Genomic DNA, 18,749 nt, shown 5'->3' on the forward strand with positions numbered 1-18,749 from the left:
GCTTTGAACCAGTACAAGAAAATGCTGCGTCTCTGGCCCCTGCTACTGCTGTGAGAATGGAGTCCTTGCTCTCTGAGCCAGGCCCCTTGTGCCTTCTGCCAGCACCCACGGAACTGTGGCAGGCTAACTAGTTAATGTGCAGTAGGGTGCGATCCCAGGCCCAGCACAGTCTGACAGGAGACCCGGAATTCCAGGGTTTATCCTGCTGGTTCTGGAGCAGGAAATTCACATATGTCTTCAGCTGGAGAAGAATGCCGCTGGGAGCACAGGAGGGTTTTCCAATAAAGGGCTATTTATTGGGTTGTTTTGTATTTTTTTCCAAGATATACGGAAATCTCTTAAGGAAAAAGTTAAACTCCTCTGATCATTTTTTTCTCAGGAGGAGTGAAGTAAGAGTCTACACAGAGGAAGGAGGAGGACCCTGGTGTGCCGAACCCCAGCAGACATGCTGTGGCCATGAGCCACCCGGGTCTTCAGGGCCGCTGTGGCACGCTTCACCAGGCTGCCCAGCCCCCACAACAGAGAGCACCTGACCCGCTCACCACTTCCTCCGCAGACAAGGTAGGCCGCACCTCCTTGGGCAGCGTCATCCATTCAGGCTGCCATAACAAATACCACAGACGGGGCACCTTACACAACAGACATTTATCTTCTCACCGTTCTGGAGGCTGGAGTTCTGAGCTCAGGGCGCCAGCATGCTTGGGTCCTGGCGAGAGCTCTGCGTGCAGATGGCTGCTTTCTCCCTGTGTCCTCCATGGCCGAAACAGAGGGAGGAGCTCTCTAGTCTCTTCTTATAAGAGCATTACCGCCATCCTAAGAGCGCACCCTCAGGCCTCATCGAAACCTAAGCACATCCCCAAAGGCCTTAGCTTGGGGATTAGGGCTTCAGCATATGAAGCTGGGGGACACAGTTCAGTCGACAGCAGGAAGCTTGGGGGCCTGACCCCAACAGCTCTCAGGACACACTCGCAGCCACTGATTTATCCTACAGCACTCATGGAGCCTCAAGTCCTCAAGCCGAGGGAAGCTCGGACACCAGCTAGGTCAGCTTCCTGTCACTGGGTGGGAAACGGCAACACTATCCGGAGTGGTGGCTGGTCTTCCATTTGTTAAATCTCAAGGAACCAGGACCCCTCCTCACCCCTTCTCTCAACCACGCAGCGGACTGTGGTGGTCGAGCTGGTCAACCATCTGACCACATTCCCTTTTGATTTCATCTAAGCCCCATTTCTTGACTTTCTGGTCCCGCTAAAAATAACACGTGGTTATTCTAACAATTTCTGCTGAAAACTCCCCTTGAAGTGGTTTAGAATCAAATGAGCAGTTGGAAAATGGAAATGCGAAGGCGCCCACGCTCAAGAATTGTAGCATATTCTTCCATTACCATTCAACGTCAGGCGGACGCGGTAAAGGCTGACTTGTCACAGGTGAGGAACCGCCCTGGCTTGGAGTCTGAGAAGCCAGAAGCTTCAGCAAACACCTGGGCGCAGAAAAGCCTCCAGAGCAACGGCCAGGCTGGACAAGAGTCCGTGACTCCAGCTGGCCCCCTCCGTGGCAGCATCTCCTCCTCTTCATGGCCTCGTCCGCCACAGGCCCACACAGCGGCTCCACAGCAGAGGCTCCCACCCTCGGGATTCCCAGAAGCCGGGGAGCCAATGCTTCTCCAATCCACTTCCTAGCCAAAAACTCTGCACCTTCCTCACACCACAACCAGCATTTCTCATGAAGACGAATATTACTCAGGTCCATCTTCAAGAAGACAGAAACACAAAAAACCATGACATTAAAATAAGGCAAGAGGCCAACACTCAAACGCAAACCCCAGAAGCCTTTGCTGATAGACTATTCCTGGCTTTCTCTATATCTGATACAGTCAACTGTCATCTTTCAACTCAAAGTTTTCTCCCACTGAGGACAAGATATGGGGTGTAGAAAAGGAAAGGTACGCTGGAGGGGAAGGAGGCGGCTCACGCCTGGAGAACAAGGGGCATGGGGCGCCCCAAGCTCTGCTGTGTCATTCCCCTCTCAGGAAGGCAGCTCAGGGAGCACGCAACAGCATTTGGAGTAAAGGACTGGGAACAGCTTTTAAACCTATGTCTGCAGAGTCTTTCTACCAGGTGTGATTGCCCACTTTATTATCTGTTAAATAGGTTGGCGAAATCAAATCTCCCGGACGCCCTTTGAGAACGCAGTTGTCCTGGGTCCCGCTCAGTGACATATCATACAACTCCATCCCTTCCATTAGTGCCCAATTGGGAACTGATATACTGAAAATTAACGCCATTGATCTTCATCCAAGAATACGGTCAACAAGGCATAATTTTTTCTGATCAATGTTTCTGATCAATTACCTAATAAAAGGAAAAAAAAAAGGAAGGGCCTCCCCAGCATCAGAGCGAATTTATGTGCCTCCTCCCATGCAGCACTCATATCCCTCAGGGCTGGTTCTCTGTTCGGAATTCTGTATTAATAACAGATAACCTTTCAAGCACAATGAAAGATTTGTGCTCTCTGCTTTCAAGGGAAGCAGGTGTGTCTCCGGGAGGGAGGGGAAGCCGGGCACCTCATACAGCTACCAGCCTCGGCCAATAGAACTGAGCACCTGCCACAGCTGGGGAAGCAAGGCGCCCACTCTTCAGAAACAGCTGGCACCATGGGCCCCCACACCAGCCCCTCCAGCAGTCTTTGCACACCGGTTTATGGAGACCCTCAGTGGAGGGGAGGGAGAATAAAGACAGACAGCAATCTGCTTCTCCCCAGTGACACCCAGGCGAGCAGAGTCAGGCTCTCGGGCCTCTGTCCACATCCGAGGAAATTCCAAGTCCAGGTTTTCATTGTGAAGGCAAAAGGGTGACATCAACCACGAGTGTTGTCGCCCCAAGTCTCCTCGCTGTTCATTTCCTCTGGGAGCTCCCCAGCCCACCTCAGCCCCTCCCGCCTCTTCAGTTTTGGCTCACCTTGTCACATGGCAGGGTATTTATTACCCTCGCCAGGGTATTTGCATTTCAAAATAAGACTCTGGAGACAGCGACTGCTCTCCCTGGAAGCATGACTCTCCTCGCTGGCATTCCAGGAGCTGCGGTTCCGGGGCAGGAGCTTGCCTGTGACTACACTGTCGCAGGGAGGGGACAGGGGCATTTTATGGGGCCATTTCTTCTGCCTAAGCATGAGGCGGCCCCTCTCTGTGCCTCTCAGTGGACATTTAGCCATTCGTGCCTTTCACAAACGCTCTGCTTGCCCTCAGGTTCAAGTGCTGCGGACGCTGGCGATTCTGACAGGCAGCGCTGTAATAACAAGGGCAGTTCACCGCTGCTGCTGCCCTCTCCTCCACAAGCACTTCCTGCTCCCTGATGAGGAGAGGGGAAAACTACAGTCATGTGGTTCCTAACCCAGACGTCATGAGTAAATATCACCAGAGAGCCTCTGATGTCAAAAAAATAAATACAGCTTAATTGGTGGTCATTTTGTCAAGTAACTTCATTTCCCTTTGTCTCAGTTTCTACCTCTATAAACACAAAAAAGGACACTTGTCACAATGAAATTCACGAGCTCACGTCTATACACCACTGCCCAACGCTGTATCATTTACTCTGTGGCATGAGTGTCTCTCCCATGGTAGTAACAAGGTCACCGGGCAGAAAATCATTTCACGGGAAAAGGGGAAAAGGGCACCTCCAAAAACAAACAGAGCCGACAGGAGTGGAAACCCCTCCCTCATCATGAGCTGCCCCATACCTATCAGGCCAGTCTCCCGGAGAATCCTGCCAGCGGAGCTGCTCCTCGCCTCCTCTCCTTCCACCTTGTTGACGCGCCATCAATTTCTGAATGTCATCGACGATCATGCCTCTTCCCCAGGGTCTCATAATTTCTCTCTCCTTTTAACCTCTATCTTACTTAAACCACCTGACTCTGTGAGCGTCCCTTCTGGCAGGGAGGGTGTTGATCAAAATCAAGTTACACTGTTTATAGAGAAATAACCCCGGCCCCTGGATGTGCGTGGTTTCCAGCACCAAGGGCTGCGATTCTTTGTAGCGGCTGTAAAACGGGATTTTTGACAGGCTTGAAGGGAAATAACTCCAAGACTCAGGGAAGAAGCTGCATGCCACCACATCAATCCTTGTGTTAGGCTGCCATCTCATGACAAACCAGGATATCCTGCTGCAAACCGGGAGCAGCTTTTATGTTCCAAGACCTCCCCAGAAACAAAATGTAAGCCAATAAATAATAAATGCCAGGATAACCTCTCATAGTCCAAATGGCCAAATTAATATTAAATCCAGCTCTTCTTCAGACATCAAGGAACCTCGCTGTATCGGAAAACAGATTTTACAGCTGACTCGACCTTTGTCAAGAATCTGAAGTACGCCCCGACATTGGCACCTCCTGCCACCCGCCCCTCACATCCTCCCACCACCCTATCCCGTATCGGGTGGCTGACGCCCTCCTCCTGACTCCTATGGGGGGAGTGCGGGGCCTCCCTCACAGCCGTCACTGCTCCAAAAGCAAAGATCAACAGGCCTCCAGGGCGTGTTGGGGCTGTATCCTCTGTTGATACACTCAAAGCTCCTGGGGTCCCGCTGAGTCCAAAGACCCAAAATAGAGGAGCTGCTCCAAGCTCACAAGGGGGCTGCTGCCCCTCCCCAGGCCCCAACTGCTCTGCAGACCAGCACTGTGGGTAAATTGCGGCCAGGCCTCCTTGTCACCAAACTGACGGGCAGGGATGGAGCCTCACTGACAAGGGCTCACGTGGCACCAAGATAGAGAACGGTGCAGAGTGCTGCCTGGACCTGGAGCCATTCTCCAGCTGGCCACCTCCACGCCCCAGCCCTTCAGATGCCCGAGGCCCCTCAGAGGAGTCCCGGCCACGTGAAGTGGCTCTCAGGACCTGGCGCACAGAGAACCTTTCCCGGGACCTGACCCTTCCAGCACCGGGCAGCACAGGAGCTGCAAGGGGGCCAGGAACAGTCCCCAGGGTGACCTTCGCTTGACAAGCAAGACAGGGGGCCCCAGAGAGGCCTCGGGGCTTGTAGGAGATAAACATTTGTCTCTCAGATGATCAAAAAGGAAGGGTGTGTGAGGTCTCAGGGGGGACATTTGAACACGCAGGCACCTGCCATCACGAGGAACACTGGAAGGCTCTATAATTTTCCAAGCCTCTGCTGAAATTCCTCATCTTTTCATCCATTTTGTCCCTCCTTTCCTCTAAGTTACTTGCTGTATTTATAACATTTTGAACGCCTTCTCTTCCCATTCAAACCCCGGGGCCATCTATGGTGTGTTCCAGTGACCATTCTTTTCTCCTGACTGTGGGTCACAGTTCCTGCTTCTTTGCAGTTGTTAAGTTTTAAGCTGGATGTTGGGTATTAAAGAACAGAAGAGACTGGGGAAGCCAAAAGGTCTGCCCACCTCCCAGGAGGGCCCCCTTTCCTGTCAGGCAGCCGGGCTGAGGGCCGGGCCTCTTCACTGAATCAGATCTCTAAACAGCCTCAGCTCCCCTCTGGCTTCGAGCATCCTGAAGGGGAAGCCTGGCCCTACCTCTGGCAGGGCTTTGGGGTTCAAACTCCACACACCAGGTCTCTTTGCTTTCCAGCCCTGTCCCAGGTCCAGCGCGGGCTGATTTTCTGTCAGCTCCTTCTCCCCCTCACTTTCCCGTACTTTGGACCAGAATGGACTCACACATATGTAAACACACAGCTCTTAGGCTTGGAGCCAACGGCTGCTTCCCCAAAGCTGAGCGCAGGCCAGAACAGGCGAGGGGGAAGCGCGAGCTGCGTGCACACGGGGCGTGCAGCCTGCAGGGACTTCCCGGCAAACGCTCCGAGGGCCTCAAGCACCATCAATGCAGGGAGGAGATCTCTGAGGACCTGCAGAGCCCCCTGTTGAGACACTGCCATGAAAACCCAAACCCAGCTCTCCACAGCGGCCCCAGCTCAGAGGGAAGCTTCTTCAGGGAACTGGAAGAATCTAGGTAGTTGTATTTTAGACATGTGGAATCGAGGTAAGCTTGAACAGCGATATTTGGAGGTTGAAAGACTGAGAAACCTAGATTTCAGAAGCTGCTATTTGGCCACACGTGCCAAGGGTTAAGTCTCTGCTGTTTGGAATTCCAAATGATGGGTCTTAAATGGACTTAGAGCACAGTGAAGCCTCTTCACCAGGGGGACTGACATGTCATCCTCCCGTAAGCACAAGTGCTTTGATTCTTGTCGCCAGAGCACCCACTCACCCAGCAGGAGAGGGCTTGCCCAGTGGGAACGGCCAGTGTCAGCCCTGGCACCTCCCTGTCTAGTCTTCAGTGTGAGTGGACAGTTTCCTGTGGCACTCGTAAGCCTGAGGAACAACAGTTGCTGGGGCAACTGTGTGCAGGGACCCCACCACCACCACTCCCGGTTCCCCTCCCAGTACACGTCTGGACCAGCGTACGGATCAAGGGCAAAGCAAGGCCATGGAAGTTCACAATCTTGAGCCTCAGGGACTGCGCCGGCTCTGCGAGGGTGCAGACGATGGGTCTCCTCTCTCACACCGTGCTGCCTGCGCCAGGCCCCGTTTTAACCTGGGCCTCGTCGCACTGAGAGCTCCAAGTCCCCCTTGGAAGCAGGTCCTGTTGTCAACCCCACGTTCCAGACAAGGCTTTCCTGTTGTAGAAAAGCAGCACCGGCCTCATCGCTCGCAAATGCACCAGATAGAATCATTTAAAAGAAACAGAAGAAAACATCCTCTATCTACATATATATATATACACACAGCCCTATGTGTATATGTGTATGGATGTGTGTAATACATAAAATAATAGACTGACTTTTTTTATCTTGGAGGCTTACAACTTCTACTGAAAACAAAGCCTTCCACGTCCTCATTGCAGGCACGCTGGCATTTCTTCAGGATCATTACCTTTTCTTAAACTTAAAGCAATGGCAGGAAATCTACTAGAAACCATGTTTTTCTTTAATCCAAATGTGGAGGAAAAGGGTGTAGGAAAAATATGTTTCCAGTGTATTGTCAGAGGCTACTAGGTGAATGGTTTCTGTAGATTTGGTTGTTTACTTAGGAGGAGGGTGCTAATTTTCAGATATGCATTTAATGGTGGAGGCTCAATCTTTCCGTGGTCCTCTATGAAACTTCCCTTGCGTGCTCCCCTAACAGCCGGCCTGTCTTAAAGCGGCAGTCAAAAGAAACCTGGACAACTAGAGCAAAATGTTAAGTGGCCAACCTAAAAGCATCCGGGGGTTCGCCGCAGCATTCCTTCCCTTTTTCTGTGTCTCTTTTGGAGTTTGTCATAAGGTGCTCGGGGGTGGAGGGAGTCATCTCCAACGCCGCCACCATACCTTGACTTCCGTGGAACTTCCAGTCACTAGTGGGAAAACACACACATCCACGTTGCAAAGTTTGTCACTGATAGCTATAAAAAAGGAAAATATTTTTAAGAAAGCCTTACTTTCACTGAATAAAATTTAGAAAATAGACAAAAAGAAAAAAAATCATCTTTCCAATCCTTTTTGTGTATTTATTTGGTTTTATTTGTTAACATTTTGTAACCTTTTTAAAAATTGTATGTGATCTGTTTAATGGCTACACGGTATTCCATTATATACGTTATATAAGTGTACCCCACGATAGTTCTCAAACATAATTACTAGACAAAATCACCTGGGAACACTTTTTTAAAATACAGATTCTTGGCACCCACTTACAAAATAAGAATCTTCAGGGATGAAGCCAAGGAAGTTGAACTTTTGAAGTTTACCCTGTGATTGTAATGCATTTAATTAACGTAATTAATTAGCACATACTTCAGCTATTTAATCCACCGCTGTCAAATATCAAGTTGTTCCCAATATTTTGCTATTATAAGCAACCATCACACTAATACCGACACCTACAGGGACAGGCATCTCTCTGCATACATAGACAATAATAACGAGGATAATAAAGTGGCTTGTTTGCTTTTTACAAAGATGTTAATGATCAGGGAACTAGGAGTAACTGCAGCTTGGGAGCGCCTCCCCCCCCCCCCCCACCACTAATCAGGGAATTCTTGGGCAGATGGGCAGGCATCCCCCTGGCCCCTCGAGTTAGGGTCAACCGGGAGCTAAGGGAGCTAAGGTTGTCCTGGCTGACAACCTAGGAGAGCAGCTCTCAGACAGAGTCTGCCTCCTCCCCTCTCTCCGCAATCACCAGGTCCTGCTCCAAAGGGCCCCCGGTCTAGAGCCCTGAATTCGGTTCTTCCCGTCTCCTGCTGTCTCACGCAGCCATTTTAAAAATTCACACCTGGTAGCTCACATGGTGGATCCCCGGGTGCAGTTTCTCAAACTCAGTCCCAGAGACTCCTAACTACGCTCCGGCATCTGCAAGTGCCACACACGGCGTTAAACGCTGCGCTTCCATTTTCATGGTAATTCACACACACCGTGAAGGCCTCAGGCTCACCCGGGCATGCCACCCCACAGCCACTCAAGTTCAGGGCCTGCAGCCTCCCGTCCCAAATCGAAATGGCTCAAGGTCACCACGCAAGCAAACTTAAACCAATGCTTCTCAACTAGGACCTGCAGACCCAGCTCCGGGTCCCTGAGAAAGAGCACGGGGGGCCGCTCCCCGCGGCAGCCTGCCCAGGCCGGCCCCCGGTGGCGGGCGCGCGCATCCGCGGGCTCCGGCCCGCAGCCACACCGGCCTGGCCCCGCCCACAGCAGGGAGAATCAAGTCCGTGCCTTTATCTCTGACAGAAACGAACATTCTGGGTCTCAAGAAAACCAAGCCCACTCACAGCAGATGGGAAGCGGGGCCCAGGGCCGGGCAGGGCCTTCAGCGCGGCCACACAGCGAGTCGGCGGCGCAGACGAGCGAGAAGCCCGGCCTCCACCCCAGCGCCAGGGCCTCGCCACCCCCGGGGACGCTGACGAGGGACCCGCACCCCCACTCCCGCCACCACCACCGTCCCGGCCCCGGCCGCCCTCGCGTCTCTCCGAGTCGGCTCGCCTCGCCCCGCTGCAGGCCTTCCCAAGCCTCCCACACGCCCGCGTCAGCCCTTCGGCTTCCGCCTCTCCCCGCCGGCTACACACGCAGGCTGAAGGGCCGCGCAGCCCGGCGACCGCCGAGCCTCGCCGGCCGGCGGAGTCCGCCCATGCGCATGCGCCAGCCTGGGGCGGCGCGCGTCGGTGACGTCATGGTGGGGGCGCCGTCTACCAGCTCCGCGCGCTCGGGACCCCAGCTGCAAGTTGGCTCGCGTCCGCTATCGGGTTAGCGTGCCGTGCGGCCTCGGGCTCCAGGAACCTCCCCACCACAGACCGACGAGAGAGGCTGTGGTAGTCGAGGCTGCGGAAGACGGTGGAGCGAGGTACAGGGCGAGCGACTCCTGAAGGAGACGTCATCAGAGCGCACCGGAAGCGGCTTGAGAATGCAGAGTAAGCGGGGTTGAGGGCCACGAAGTCGGAGAGGGACGGGATGTGAAGGGTCGGGGACTCCGGGCGGCGGGTGAAAGGGCGCTGCGGAGTCCGAACGGCCTGCCATGGGAGTTGTTCCTCCTTGAATAAGTGAGGCTGAGCCCAGCGTCCCCGTTGGCCTGGCTCAGTCTCTGAGTCGGACTGATGTCCGAGCCGAGGGTTTTCTCGGGGCGGCTGCTCACTGGTGGGGAGTGCTGGAGGAGGGCCCGAGGCTTTGGCCGAGCTTGGCCGCTGCCTCTCTGGATGACCGTGCTCGGGGCCCTGCTCCTCCCGACCTGGTTTCCCCTTCTGTGAGGTTCTGATTATGGTGCCTGCCCAGCCTGCTGTTCGTAACGACCCTCGTCTGGTGTAAAGCGCGGGGAGCCCGCTGGGGAATGACACTGGTAACCCAATGCTTTGGGAGTTGAGCGGAAGAGACATGTGCTAAGGAGGGAAGCAGGCACACTGGGCAGTTCCAGGCAGAGGGGTGTAGACACCGTTAAAACGAGGCTTTAGGTCAAGATTTCGAGTTCCACCTCTGCTACTCCCATGTGATCAGCTGTTTCAGCGTATCTGAACTTCACTTTGCTTATATGCATTATAGGAATAATAACTCCTTTAAAGGATTGTTCAGAAAGTATAATGAGATAAAATACGTGTAGCTTTTAATCGGGTGCATGGTAGGTAATGAGTGCTCAGTAACCATTAGATGTGTTTTGTTACAGAAAAGACTTCCAAGTCTAACGCTAGGCACCTGTGACAGTGAAGCAGTCATTCCTGGGGTTCCAGGCCCTGCAAGTTGCCCTCTGCAAACAGGTTTTAATCCCCGTCTTCCACTTGAGGGAGAACCAGACTCTGTATTTAGAACTTGTAACCACTTTGGTTTGCTTGTTCAGGTGTACTCAAGGAAGCACAAGGGAGCTGGGCAGGAATTTATAAAATGTAGTGTGAACCAAATTTCTAGTCTTTTGGCCCCTAAATCAGGCCTCTGTCTCATTTTTATTCCGTTCACACCTATGCTCTGTCTCCAGTGCAATGGTTTTCTTCTTCAGACGAATTAAATAAGAAACAGGAATGTGGAAGCTTTTTTTTTTAAGATTGGCACCTGAGCTAACAACTGTTGCCAACCTTTTTTATTATTATTATTATTCCCAAAGCCCCCCAGTACATAGTTGTAGATTCTAGTTGTGAGTGCCTCTGGTTGTGCTACGTGGGACGCCGCCTCAGTGTGGCCTGATGAGCCTTGCCATGTCCACGCCCAGGATCTGAACGGGGGAAACCCTGGGCCGCCAAAGCAGAGCGCATGAACTTAACCACTCGGCCATGGAGCCAGTCCAGTGTGGAAGTTTTTAAGGTTGAAACCACATTGATCATTTTGAGTTTGAGGAATGACATATTGTATTTGATCAGTTTAGGCCGAGCCTCGGGGGAGGGATTTTGACACTGCAGCCACGGGGCAATCCTCTTCACTTGGGTCTCCAGCCCTGTGGACGCAGCGCATCAGTTGTGTGATACACCCCAATCTCATAGATATTAAAACATGAAAAATCTTTTTTAAACATCTTACAGTTAACAAAACGTAATATTTCCAATCATCTGCATCCCAGAAAGCTCTATCATATAACTTTTAAGTGAGTTACATCATTAGGCTTACAGAACTCAAGCTCGTAACCTGTGGTATTGAAACCAGTGTGACTCCAAGTGTGCTCCGCTGACCTGCAGTAGCGTCTGAGAGCTCGTTAGAAACAGGATCTGGGAGTGGGGCTCAAGACTCCACATTTTACTAAGCTCTCCGAGAGTCTGGCACACATTGAAGTTTGAGAAGCACTGTTTTAAAGCACCCCCTTGGAACTTCTCGGAGGGCAGGATAAGAGACGTCCAGGAAAGCTTTAAAGCTGTGCCCTTTGTACCACCGGCTCTTCTCCTGTCTCTGAATAAGCAGTTATTTTCATAGTCAGAAAAGTCTTGGGTCTTATACCCAACAGGAATTGATCATTTTGTTTGCTTTTTTAATCCTGCAGGTGTGATCTACCATGCGTTTTCTCAGAAAGAGGCAAAGGAGTTGGATGTTCAGGTACAGTGCTTGGCAGGAGGTCTGGGAGCGACAGGTGACGACAGAGATGGCTCGGTGGCTGCGAAGCCTTTAGTGCTGCCTTGGACGTCATTTCCTATGTCTGTCTTCTCATCTCCCCAGTAGACGTGCTATGCTCTTGTCAAGGTCTGCTGTTCTGATGGGCTGTTTCTGTGTGCTGACCTCCATTCTGCCAGAGTCTGGTTTGGTTATCTGGGACTTCTTGATCTGTGTCATCTCCCACTGTGTAGGGGACACCAGGCTATGCCCCCTGAAACCAGTCTGGTAGGCAGCATTATTTGACCTTGTCACTGTGCCCCCTCCACTCCTGAAGAGGGCGGGCAGATGGCGTTTCCTGGCTGGAGTTTCTGGGTCATAGGTGGATGCTGCAGACCTGCTGTGTCAGTTTGGCGGAAGCTCCACTGGGGACTCACTCGAAGGAGAGAGCACCTTGAAATCAAAATTTTAAAAGACCAATTTACCTTTATTTGGCTTCTCCATGAAAGAGGGGCCACTTAGGTATTCAAAAGAATTAAGTAATTGTTCTCTCAGGGTAATAATAATGACGATAATGACTGTTTAGTTAGCATCTGAAGGCTCCTTACCTTACTGTGAGCTCCCTTGAAGATTCTGTGCCTCACATCTTCCTTTCCCTACACCACTCCCCATGAAGGGAGAGCTTGATCTCCATTGACAGACTAGCCTCAAGGTGTCTTCAGCTTGGTTAGTGCACCAAGGGTCCAGGAAAGGGCCCAGCTGAGAGGCAGGGTGTCAGTAGACAGTGCTCCCCAGCTGTGGCAGGCCAGAGGGCAGAGGCACCCCAGTGAGGAATAAAGTGGTGGAATTCCAACTTGAGAGGCAGTGATGCTTAGAGTCCTTTCAGGAATTACACACAGTTATGAGAGTGGCTGTGCCCAGAAGTCCTCTCCCAGAGCCTGTGCTCAGTCACAGCCATGCGACACTGTGCTCTGTGTGGGAGAGAGTGAGTGTGGGGGGCCAAGATGCAGTGACAGTTCCTTTCCCCGAGGGATGTGGAAACAGACTTGGAGAGGAGCCACGCTGCGTCCACAGGGCTGGAGACCCAAGTGAAGAGAATTGCCCCGTGGCTGCAGTGTCAAACTCCCTCCCCCGAGGCTCGGCATAGCCTGGGGCTCTCTGGGTTTGCCACTTTCCCTAGTGCTGGGATCATTTCTTTCAGGCTATAGCTTGGTTCTACTCTGAGCTTGTCTTCAGATGGTCACGACTGATTAAATATCCTTGTCATACATTTGTCAAGCTTTCCTCCTTTCCAAGGATGAGAGAAGTCTTTTCTTCCAAAGATAAAGCTGGTTTTTTTAATCCTCATCAGAGGAACCTCAGAGAAGCAGGGAAGGAAGGCAGAGTTTGCGCGGCTGCTCTGGGTGGCAGTCATGAATTGGCATTTGAACGTGACTTGCACATCTGGATGGCTCTCCAGTGACCACTCAGCCGGTGAGAGGCTGTGTGAGCCTCGAGGGATGGATGGAGGGTCAGCGAGGGCAGCCCATCGCGGCAGTGTGTGGGCGGGCCTGCGGTCCCAGGCTGCCGCAGCCAGAGCAGTGAGCGCCATGCCGCCCTGTCCCCGCACAGCATCCGGGAGCCCAGCGGGCCGGGGCCTTCGTGAGGGCCTTCCTGAAGCGCAGCACGCCCCGCATGAGCCAGCAGGCCCGCGAGGACCAGCTGCAGCGCAAGGCCGTGGTTCTGGAGTACTGCACTCGCCGCAAGCGGAAGGAGAGGAAGAGGAAGTCCAGAGGCCTCTCTGCCAGGCAGAGGAGGGCGCTGCGGCTCTTTGACATCAAACCAGAGCAGCAGAGGTACGCCAGGCCTGTCCTGCTGCCTGCCCGGCGGCAGCATCCTCCTGTCTGGATGTGGGTTGGGGGAGCCGCTCCCGCTTCTGCCACCAGGGGGCAGCCCACCCTCACCAATGCAGGCTGTTGGGTTGGGCTCTTAACAGCAAGCCTGGCGGGGCTGACTGGTGTCTGTGCTAGCATTGGCTTCTAAGACCCGGGCCATCCGTGAGTCAGTTGCCTGTGGTAACAGGCTGTTTGTTTTTCAGCTTTCTTAGTAAAAGGGGAACTGGTATTTTTAATGTGTATCTGTTTGTAGCTTTTAGCAGCACTGGACAGAATGACCCTCTGGGGATCTGTTGCCAGAGAACATGCTGCCCACGTGTTTGGGAAGTTTCTGAGAGGGACGCACCACTGTGGGAGGACTTGTTCCTCCCTGGCTGCCACTCCCTCTCTCCTTGGCCGCAGTTCTGCATTTGCCTGTCTTAGGGCTGTTTGTCGACTTTCGCTTCAAGATCTGTAGCCAAGCAGCCTGCACATCCCAACAGGCGAGTAGAGCCTGTCCCTTGGTCCGTGGCCCCCTCACGAAAGCAGCGCCTGGCCAGGCTTGCCTCGCTGCTGGCCCCGCCGGGAGAGTCCCCGGGGGCTGTGAGCTTGAGGTCCTCATTTCTCTAACCAACAGCTCTGTTGGTAAGTGGATTCCCTATGAGGTGCCAGGACAAGTGGTAATGGCTCCAGTGGAAAGCCTCGGGGGTCCTCACTCACCTTCTAGACAGACCTGTTACCTTACACAGGGACCTGTATGACAGTCGCAACTCCTGTTCACTGAGGGCTTACCAAGTTCAGCCTCCTGTAACGGAAAACCTGAAAATAACAATGGCTTAGACATGAAGATGAGCAGACGTCCAGTGAACACGATCCTGGGCTGGTGTAGCAGGCGGTTCCACAGCCGTCAGAGGCCCAGGCAGTATGGCCCTGGGTGCAACCTTGCTGCTCCATCATCTTTAGATGTTGCCTCCTGGTCTAAGATGTCTGCTTGAGCTCCAGCTCTCACGGCTGCATCTTGCCGGCAGGAAGGATGAAAGGTCAGAGAAAGGCAGCACTTCCCTTTTCTCGTTAGCAGACACTTAGCCTCAGGAGGGCTCAGCCAGTGAGGAAGCTGAGGTTTGGACGGGGAAAGTAATGGATTTGTTACCCACAATAGAACTGGGTGGCCCCCAGTCCCCAGTGACCCCAGGTCATGGGCATTGGCATCAAGCCAAGCTCACAGTGTCTAATTTTCTACCTCTTTCTGACTTTGACACAGGTATAGTCTTTTTCTCCCTCTCCATGAACTCTGGAAACAGTACATCCGGGACCTGTGCAATGGTCTCAAGCCAGACACGTGAGTGGCAGTTCCAAAGCCTTGCCCTTTGGGACAGAACCTGAGTCTAAGGATCTGTAAGTGCAGCCTCAGGAGCCCACGGCCTGCCTTGCCTGGCTGCAGAACTTTGTAGACCCATGTGTGTCTTCCAGAACTCTCTGTGGTGGTGCACAGTAAGGGCTTGTGTTTACCTTGCAGGCAGCCACAGCTGATTCAGGCCAAGCTGTTGAAGGCAGATCTTCACGGCGCCATTGTTTCTGGTGAGTTGCCCACGAGCACATGCTGCCTCCCAGGCCATCACTCGGGCAGCGTGGTGCTGTGTCTCCGTTAGACACTGTCCTTGCCACGTGGACATCCTCAGGTCACCAGCACGTAGGGTTGGAGGTGACTGTGGCTATCTTAGCCAGTTCTGGCCGCTTGTGGGGTGCTCTAAATGGCCTCTGTGTACCTTCCCCGCACAGGGACCCCTGCTAGTGTCCCAGAGGGCACAGCAGCTGCGGGCACTCACCCATGGCCCGGAATCGTGAGCAGAAAGTCCCTTCCATCCAATCCCGTGGTTTTAAATGTCAGCTGAGGACTGACAGCTCCCAAGGTGTCATCTCCAGCACACACCTTCCCCTGGAACTCCTGCAGTCACCCGGCTGTCCACTGGACAGGGCCACCCACCATCCAGTAGGCCTCAGGCTTTCCCGTCCAGACCGAGCTCCAGGCCTCCCGTCATGTCGCCCTTCCCGGTCTTCCCCATCTCAGTTCCTAGTACCACTGCTCACCCTGGTTGTGCAGGCCAAAAACCTTGGAGCATCCCCATTTCTTCCTAATCTCCCCTCCGATCCATCAGCACGCCCTAACTCCACATCTAAACTGCCACCGTCTCTCCTGGGTTACTGCAGAAGCCGCCAGACTCTCTCCCTGCCGACACACTGTTCCTCCTGTGACCAGGCGGCCAGAGCGAAGGTTTTGTGATAGAAATCATCTTCTGTGCTCTCTGCCTCCTTCCTGTGGTCCAAAGGGCCTCTCGGACTTCCCTGGGCGCCAGCTCTAAGCACGCTGGCCTGCTTTCTGCTGCTCACACACCAGGAGGCCTTTGCGCGTGCTCCTTCACTCTGCCCAGAACGTTTTGTGTGTTTACAAACTGACTCATTGTTCAGGTCCCTAGGCCTCATATGCTTCCCCTGAGTGTCTGCCATTGCTAAAGGTGACCCCCGTACTCATTACCCCAGAGCACTCACCACTATCAGGAAGTAGAACTGTCTGGTTAGGCACGCGTCATCCCTTCTGCATTAGGACATCAGCTCTGTGAGAGCAGGCCCAGGACTGTCTTGTCCCCCGCTGTGCCCAGCACCTACCCAGGACAGTGCCAGGCACAGGCGGTGCTCAGCAAATGTCTGCTGCCTGTGCTGGGGCCAGCTCAGGGTAGGCAAGGGTGGAGGGACCTGCTGCCATCTTGCTGCCGCGCACCATCAGGCAGGATGCGCCCTGGCCACAGTCCGGGAGGTTATGGGGAGACAGTGCTGGATGGGTATTGCTTCAGATCCTGTGAGTGAGCCGCCTGACTGGGGGTCTTGGTGGTGCTGGACACACATGTACCCCCTTGGCTCCAGAGTCCTGCCCAGGCCCAGGGCTGCAGGCCCTCCAGAGGCCCCCTTGTCAGAGCGCCCGGAGGCAGCAGAGCCGCGGCAGGCGCTGGGAAGCCTGGCTTCCCGTGCAGGCGGCCCTGCCTAGCTGAGGCCCTCCGCCTGGCCTGCCCCTCTGGTGCTCTCGCCCTCCACGGGCGTGAGGGTGGGACAAGAGCCCTGGCCCCACAGGCGGGCCCCTGGTACCACAGAGGCCCGAGCCTTGAGCTTCCCCTTTCCTCTACAGTCACCAAATCCAAGTGCCCCTCCTATGTGGGTGTCACAGGAATCCTTCTACAGGAGACAAAGCACGTTTTCAAAATCATCACCAAAGAAGACCGCCTGAAAGGTATGTCACTGTGTCTCCCAGGACACGGGCCCGTGGCCTCCCGGCTCTGAGGGTTCGCCTTGGCCTCTCGTGTCCGCACAGATTACAGGCTCCTGCTGACCTACAGCCTGAGCCTGCAGAGACCCACCCTGCCCCCAGCTGCCCACGGCCCCATATAGCCAGGGAGGGCAGGGCTGCCTGCTGAGCCCAGACCCTCCACCTGCCCAGAGGAATGTCGCTAAACAGACAGCAGCAAGGAAGCTACGGTCGTGCCTGTCCCTGAGTCCCGAGATCCTCGCCCTTGTGGGGGAGCCCTCAGCTTCAGGGGAAGCCAGTGCAGGCTCGTCGTCGGCTCGATGCACTCCTGGCTCTGGAGAGCCGAGCTGGGCTGCCAGCTGCCAGGTTCCCACACCCCTGCCTCGCGCACGCATCCAGAGACTGCAGAAGCACAGCGGAAGGGTTTGCTCCTTTCATTTTTAAGCTTGGTTTTTCCTGTTGCTTCCACCCATTTCCCTGTATATTCTGCTCTCGTTTCAAACCTCAGAAAGTGGTGTCCACGTGTCCCCACTGAGCACAGAGCTGTGAGTCCACCTGACGGTTATGTGGGACAGTCGTTCTAGCACTTTCCTGGGAGTTTGGTTCATAGCCTCTGACCCTGAAATTCAGGCGTCGAGTGGTATTGAACTGGCCTCCCGGCAGAGTCAGCCTGCGGTCCTGCGCTGGCCCCTTTGTGGCCCCTGTTTCTTGTCAGCTTATTTTCTGTTACAGACATCTTAGGAATAATATTCTGCGTGAAAGTGAGCTCAACTGCCAGGGTTTCCTTCCTCGTCTTTTTCTCTCTCATCTTTTTCTCCCGCTTTTGTTCAGTTATCCCCAAGCTAAACTGTGTGTTCACTGTGGAAATCGACGGCTTCATTTCCTACATTTACGGGAGCAAATTCCAGCTTCGATCAAGTGAGCGGTCTGCGAAGAAGTTCAAAGCGAAGGGGACGGTTGACCTGTGAGCACCTGCTGCCAAAGGCGCTGGTGTGTGACCCGAACAGCCGCCTTTCAGGGAAGAGACGCTCAGGCCCGTTCTGCTGGTCGAGCACCTCCAGCCAATTAAAAGCTGCGAGAAGGACCCTTGACTGGGGAGAAACGCGCTGTGCTGAGTGAGGACGTGGGGAGCAGCGGGCAGATGTCCCCGGCGCTGAGCCCGTGTGCCTCCCGTGAGAGGAGGGGCTGGCAGAGAACACCGGCATTCACACGGGTTGACTTGAACAGTGGGGTGGTTTGGTTTTTAGTTCTTCTTCCTACTTTTCTGTGTTGTCTGAATGCCCTGTGCTAAATCAGTTGTTTGTGTCATAATAAAATACACATGGGGGCGTAAACAATTCCTGTGGCTCAGCCAAGTGGGAAGGGACGGGGAGCCCCGAGGCTGCGCCTGGACTGTGTTCCCTGTGCTCTGTGACGCCTGCCATCAGCTGCCGCGTTCCATGGTCCCGTGGTGCAGAGCGTCTCTGACACATGCCCTTAGATCGGGCCTGCTGTGAACTCTCCCTGACCAAGGTTTGCGTTGGTGTTTCAGGAACGCTGAAGAGGAGGGAACGGGGAAGTTGCTAAGTCACCTGGGGCTCGCTCTCCCCGGGAATTGGCACTGGGATGAGCACAAAAGCCAATACCAGGGCTGGCTGTGCTTATTAGTGACTGTCCCGGGCGGGGGCTTCACCCGCAGCAGCCCTCTCGCTCTGAGTCTGGGAGGCTCCAGCGGAAGGTAGGCTGAGAGGAAGCGGAGACCGCCACACTTGCCAAGGCCTCACCAACCGGAAGAGCCAGCGTCCCCAGCAGTGGGCTCAGTTGACATTTCCGTTCCATTTTTGCAGCCGAAAGGCTTGGCGCTTCGTCTGCCCCAACCTTGCATGGTGGTGTGCCTGCAGGCCAGTGGGTGAGGCCCTTGCGGGCAGGGACCGAGTGAGGACTGGCCGGGCCAGCCTCTAGCGTCTGGTGTTAGAGGAGCCACAGGGCTCAGAAGGACCCAGTGCCCCTTTCCTTTCAGAAGCGAGTATTTGCCCAGCAGCAGGGTGAGCGCAGGAGCGTTCCTGGCGGCAAGCTGGCAGCCAGTGCACATGGTTTTCCTTCCCAGCAGGAGAAGCCGCAGTGCTAGAGGCTTGGCTT

At 54.1% G+C, this 18,749-nt stretch overlaps 1 protein-coding gene and 2 long non-coding RNA genes across 15 annotated transcripts; 1 reads left to right on the forward strand and 2 right to left on the reverse strand.

Moving 5' to 3' along the window:
* Positions 1-272: 272 nt before the first annotated feature.
* Positions 273-5,921, reverse strand: LOC102150789 (uncharacterized). Its single transcript, XR_011421785.1, has 3 exons — positions 3,736-5,921; positions 2,958-3,347; positions 273-1,749 (listed from the first exon to the last, which is right to left on the reverse strand). It is a non-coding gene; the product is annotated as an uncharacterized lncRNA (long non-coding RNA).
* Positions 5,922-6,924: 1,003 nt separating this feature from the next.
* On the reverse strand, positions 6,925-8,901 carry LOC138915096 (uncharacterized). Of its 2 annotated transcripts, XR_011421782.1 has the most exons (3): positions 8,762-8,901; positions 8,269-8,345; positions 6,925-7,399 (listed from the first exon to the last, which is right to left on the reverse strand). It is a non-coding gene; the product is annotated as an uncharacterized lncRNA (long non-coding RNA). The 2 variants fall into 2 exon arrangements; XR_011421781.1 differs by lacking the exon at positions 8,762-8,901 and having other exon boundaries at positions 8,269-8,620.
* POP4 (POP4 homolog, ribonuclease P/MRP subunit) lies at positions 8,655-17,965 on the forward strand. Of its 12 annotated transcripts, none has more exons than XM_070222815.1 (9): positions 9,391-9,819; positions 10,141-10,231; positions 10,573-10,769; positions 11,437-11,489; positions 13,095-13,318; positions 14,598-14,675; positions 14,853-14,914; positions 16,515-16,616; positions 17,463-17,965. In XM_070222815.1, exons 5-9 carry the CDS (start codon positions 13,158-13,160, stop codon positions 17,597-17,599), a joined length of 540 nt encoding a protein of 179 aa, XP_070078916.1. In that variant the 5' UTR covers positions 9,391-9,819; positions 10,141-10,231; positions 10,573-10,769; positions 11,437-11,489; positions 13,095-13,157; the 3' UTR covers positions 17,600-17,965. The 12 variants fall into 12 exon arrangements, with proteins under 12 accessions (XP_001488847.4, XP_023505220.1, XP_070078914.1 ...); XM_070222816.1 differs by having other exon boundaries at positions 9,393-9,526; positions 11,437-12,956; XM_070222814.1 differs by having other exon boundaries at positions 9,393-9,526.
* Positions 17,966-18,749: the final 784 nt, after the last annotated feature.

The sequence above is a fragment of the Equus caballus genome, chromosome 10 (genome assembly GCF_041296265.1).
Source record: "Equus caballus isolate H_3958 breed thoroughbred chromosome 10, TB-T2T, whole genome shotgun sequence".
In the NCBI taxonomy this organism is placed as follows: Eukaryota; Metazoa; Chordata; class Mammalia; order Perissodactyla; family Equidae; genus Equus; species Equus caballus.

Bases quoted from the DNA above. Each gene is read 5' to 3' on its own strand.
- POP4 (XM_001488797.7), top strand. The intron at 14,676-14,852 runs GTGAGTGGCAGT...TTTACCTTGCAG, and splicing joins AATGGTCTCAAGCCAGACAC to GCAGCCACAGCTGATTCAGG. The intron at 16,617-17,462 runs GTATGTCACTGT...GCTTTTGTTCAG, and splicing joins CAAAGAAGACCGCCTGAAAG to TTATCCCCAAGCTAAACTGT.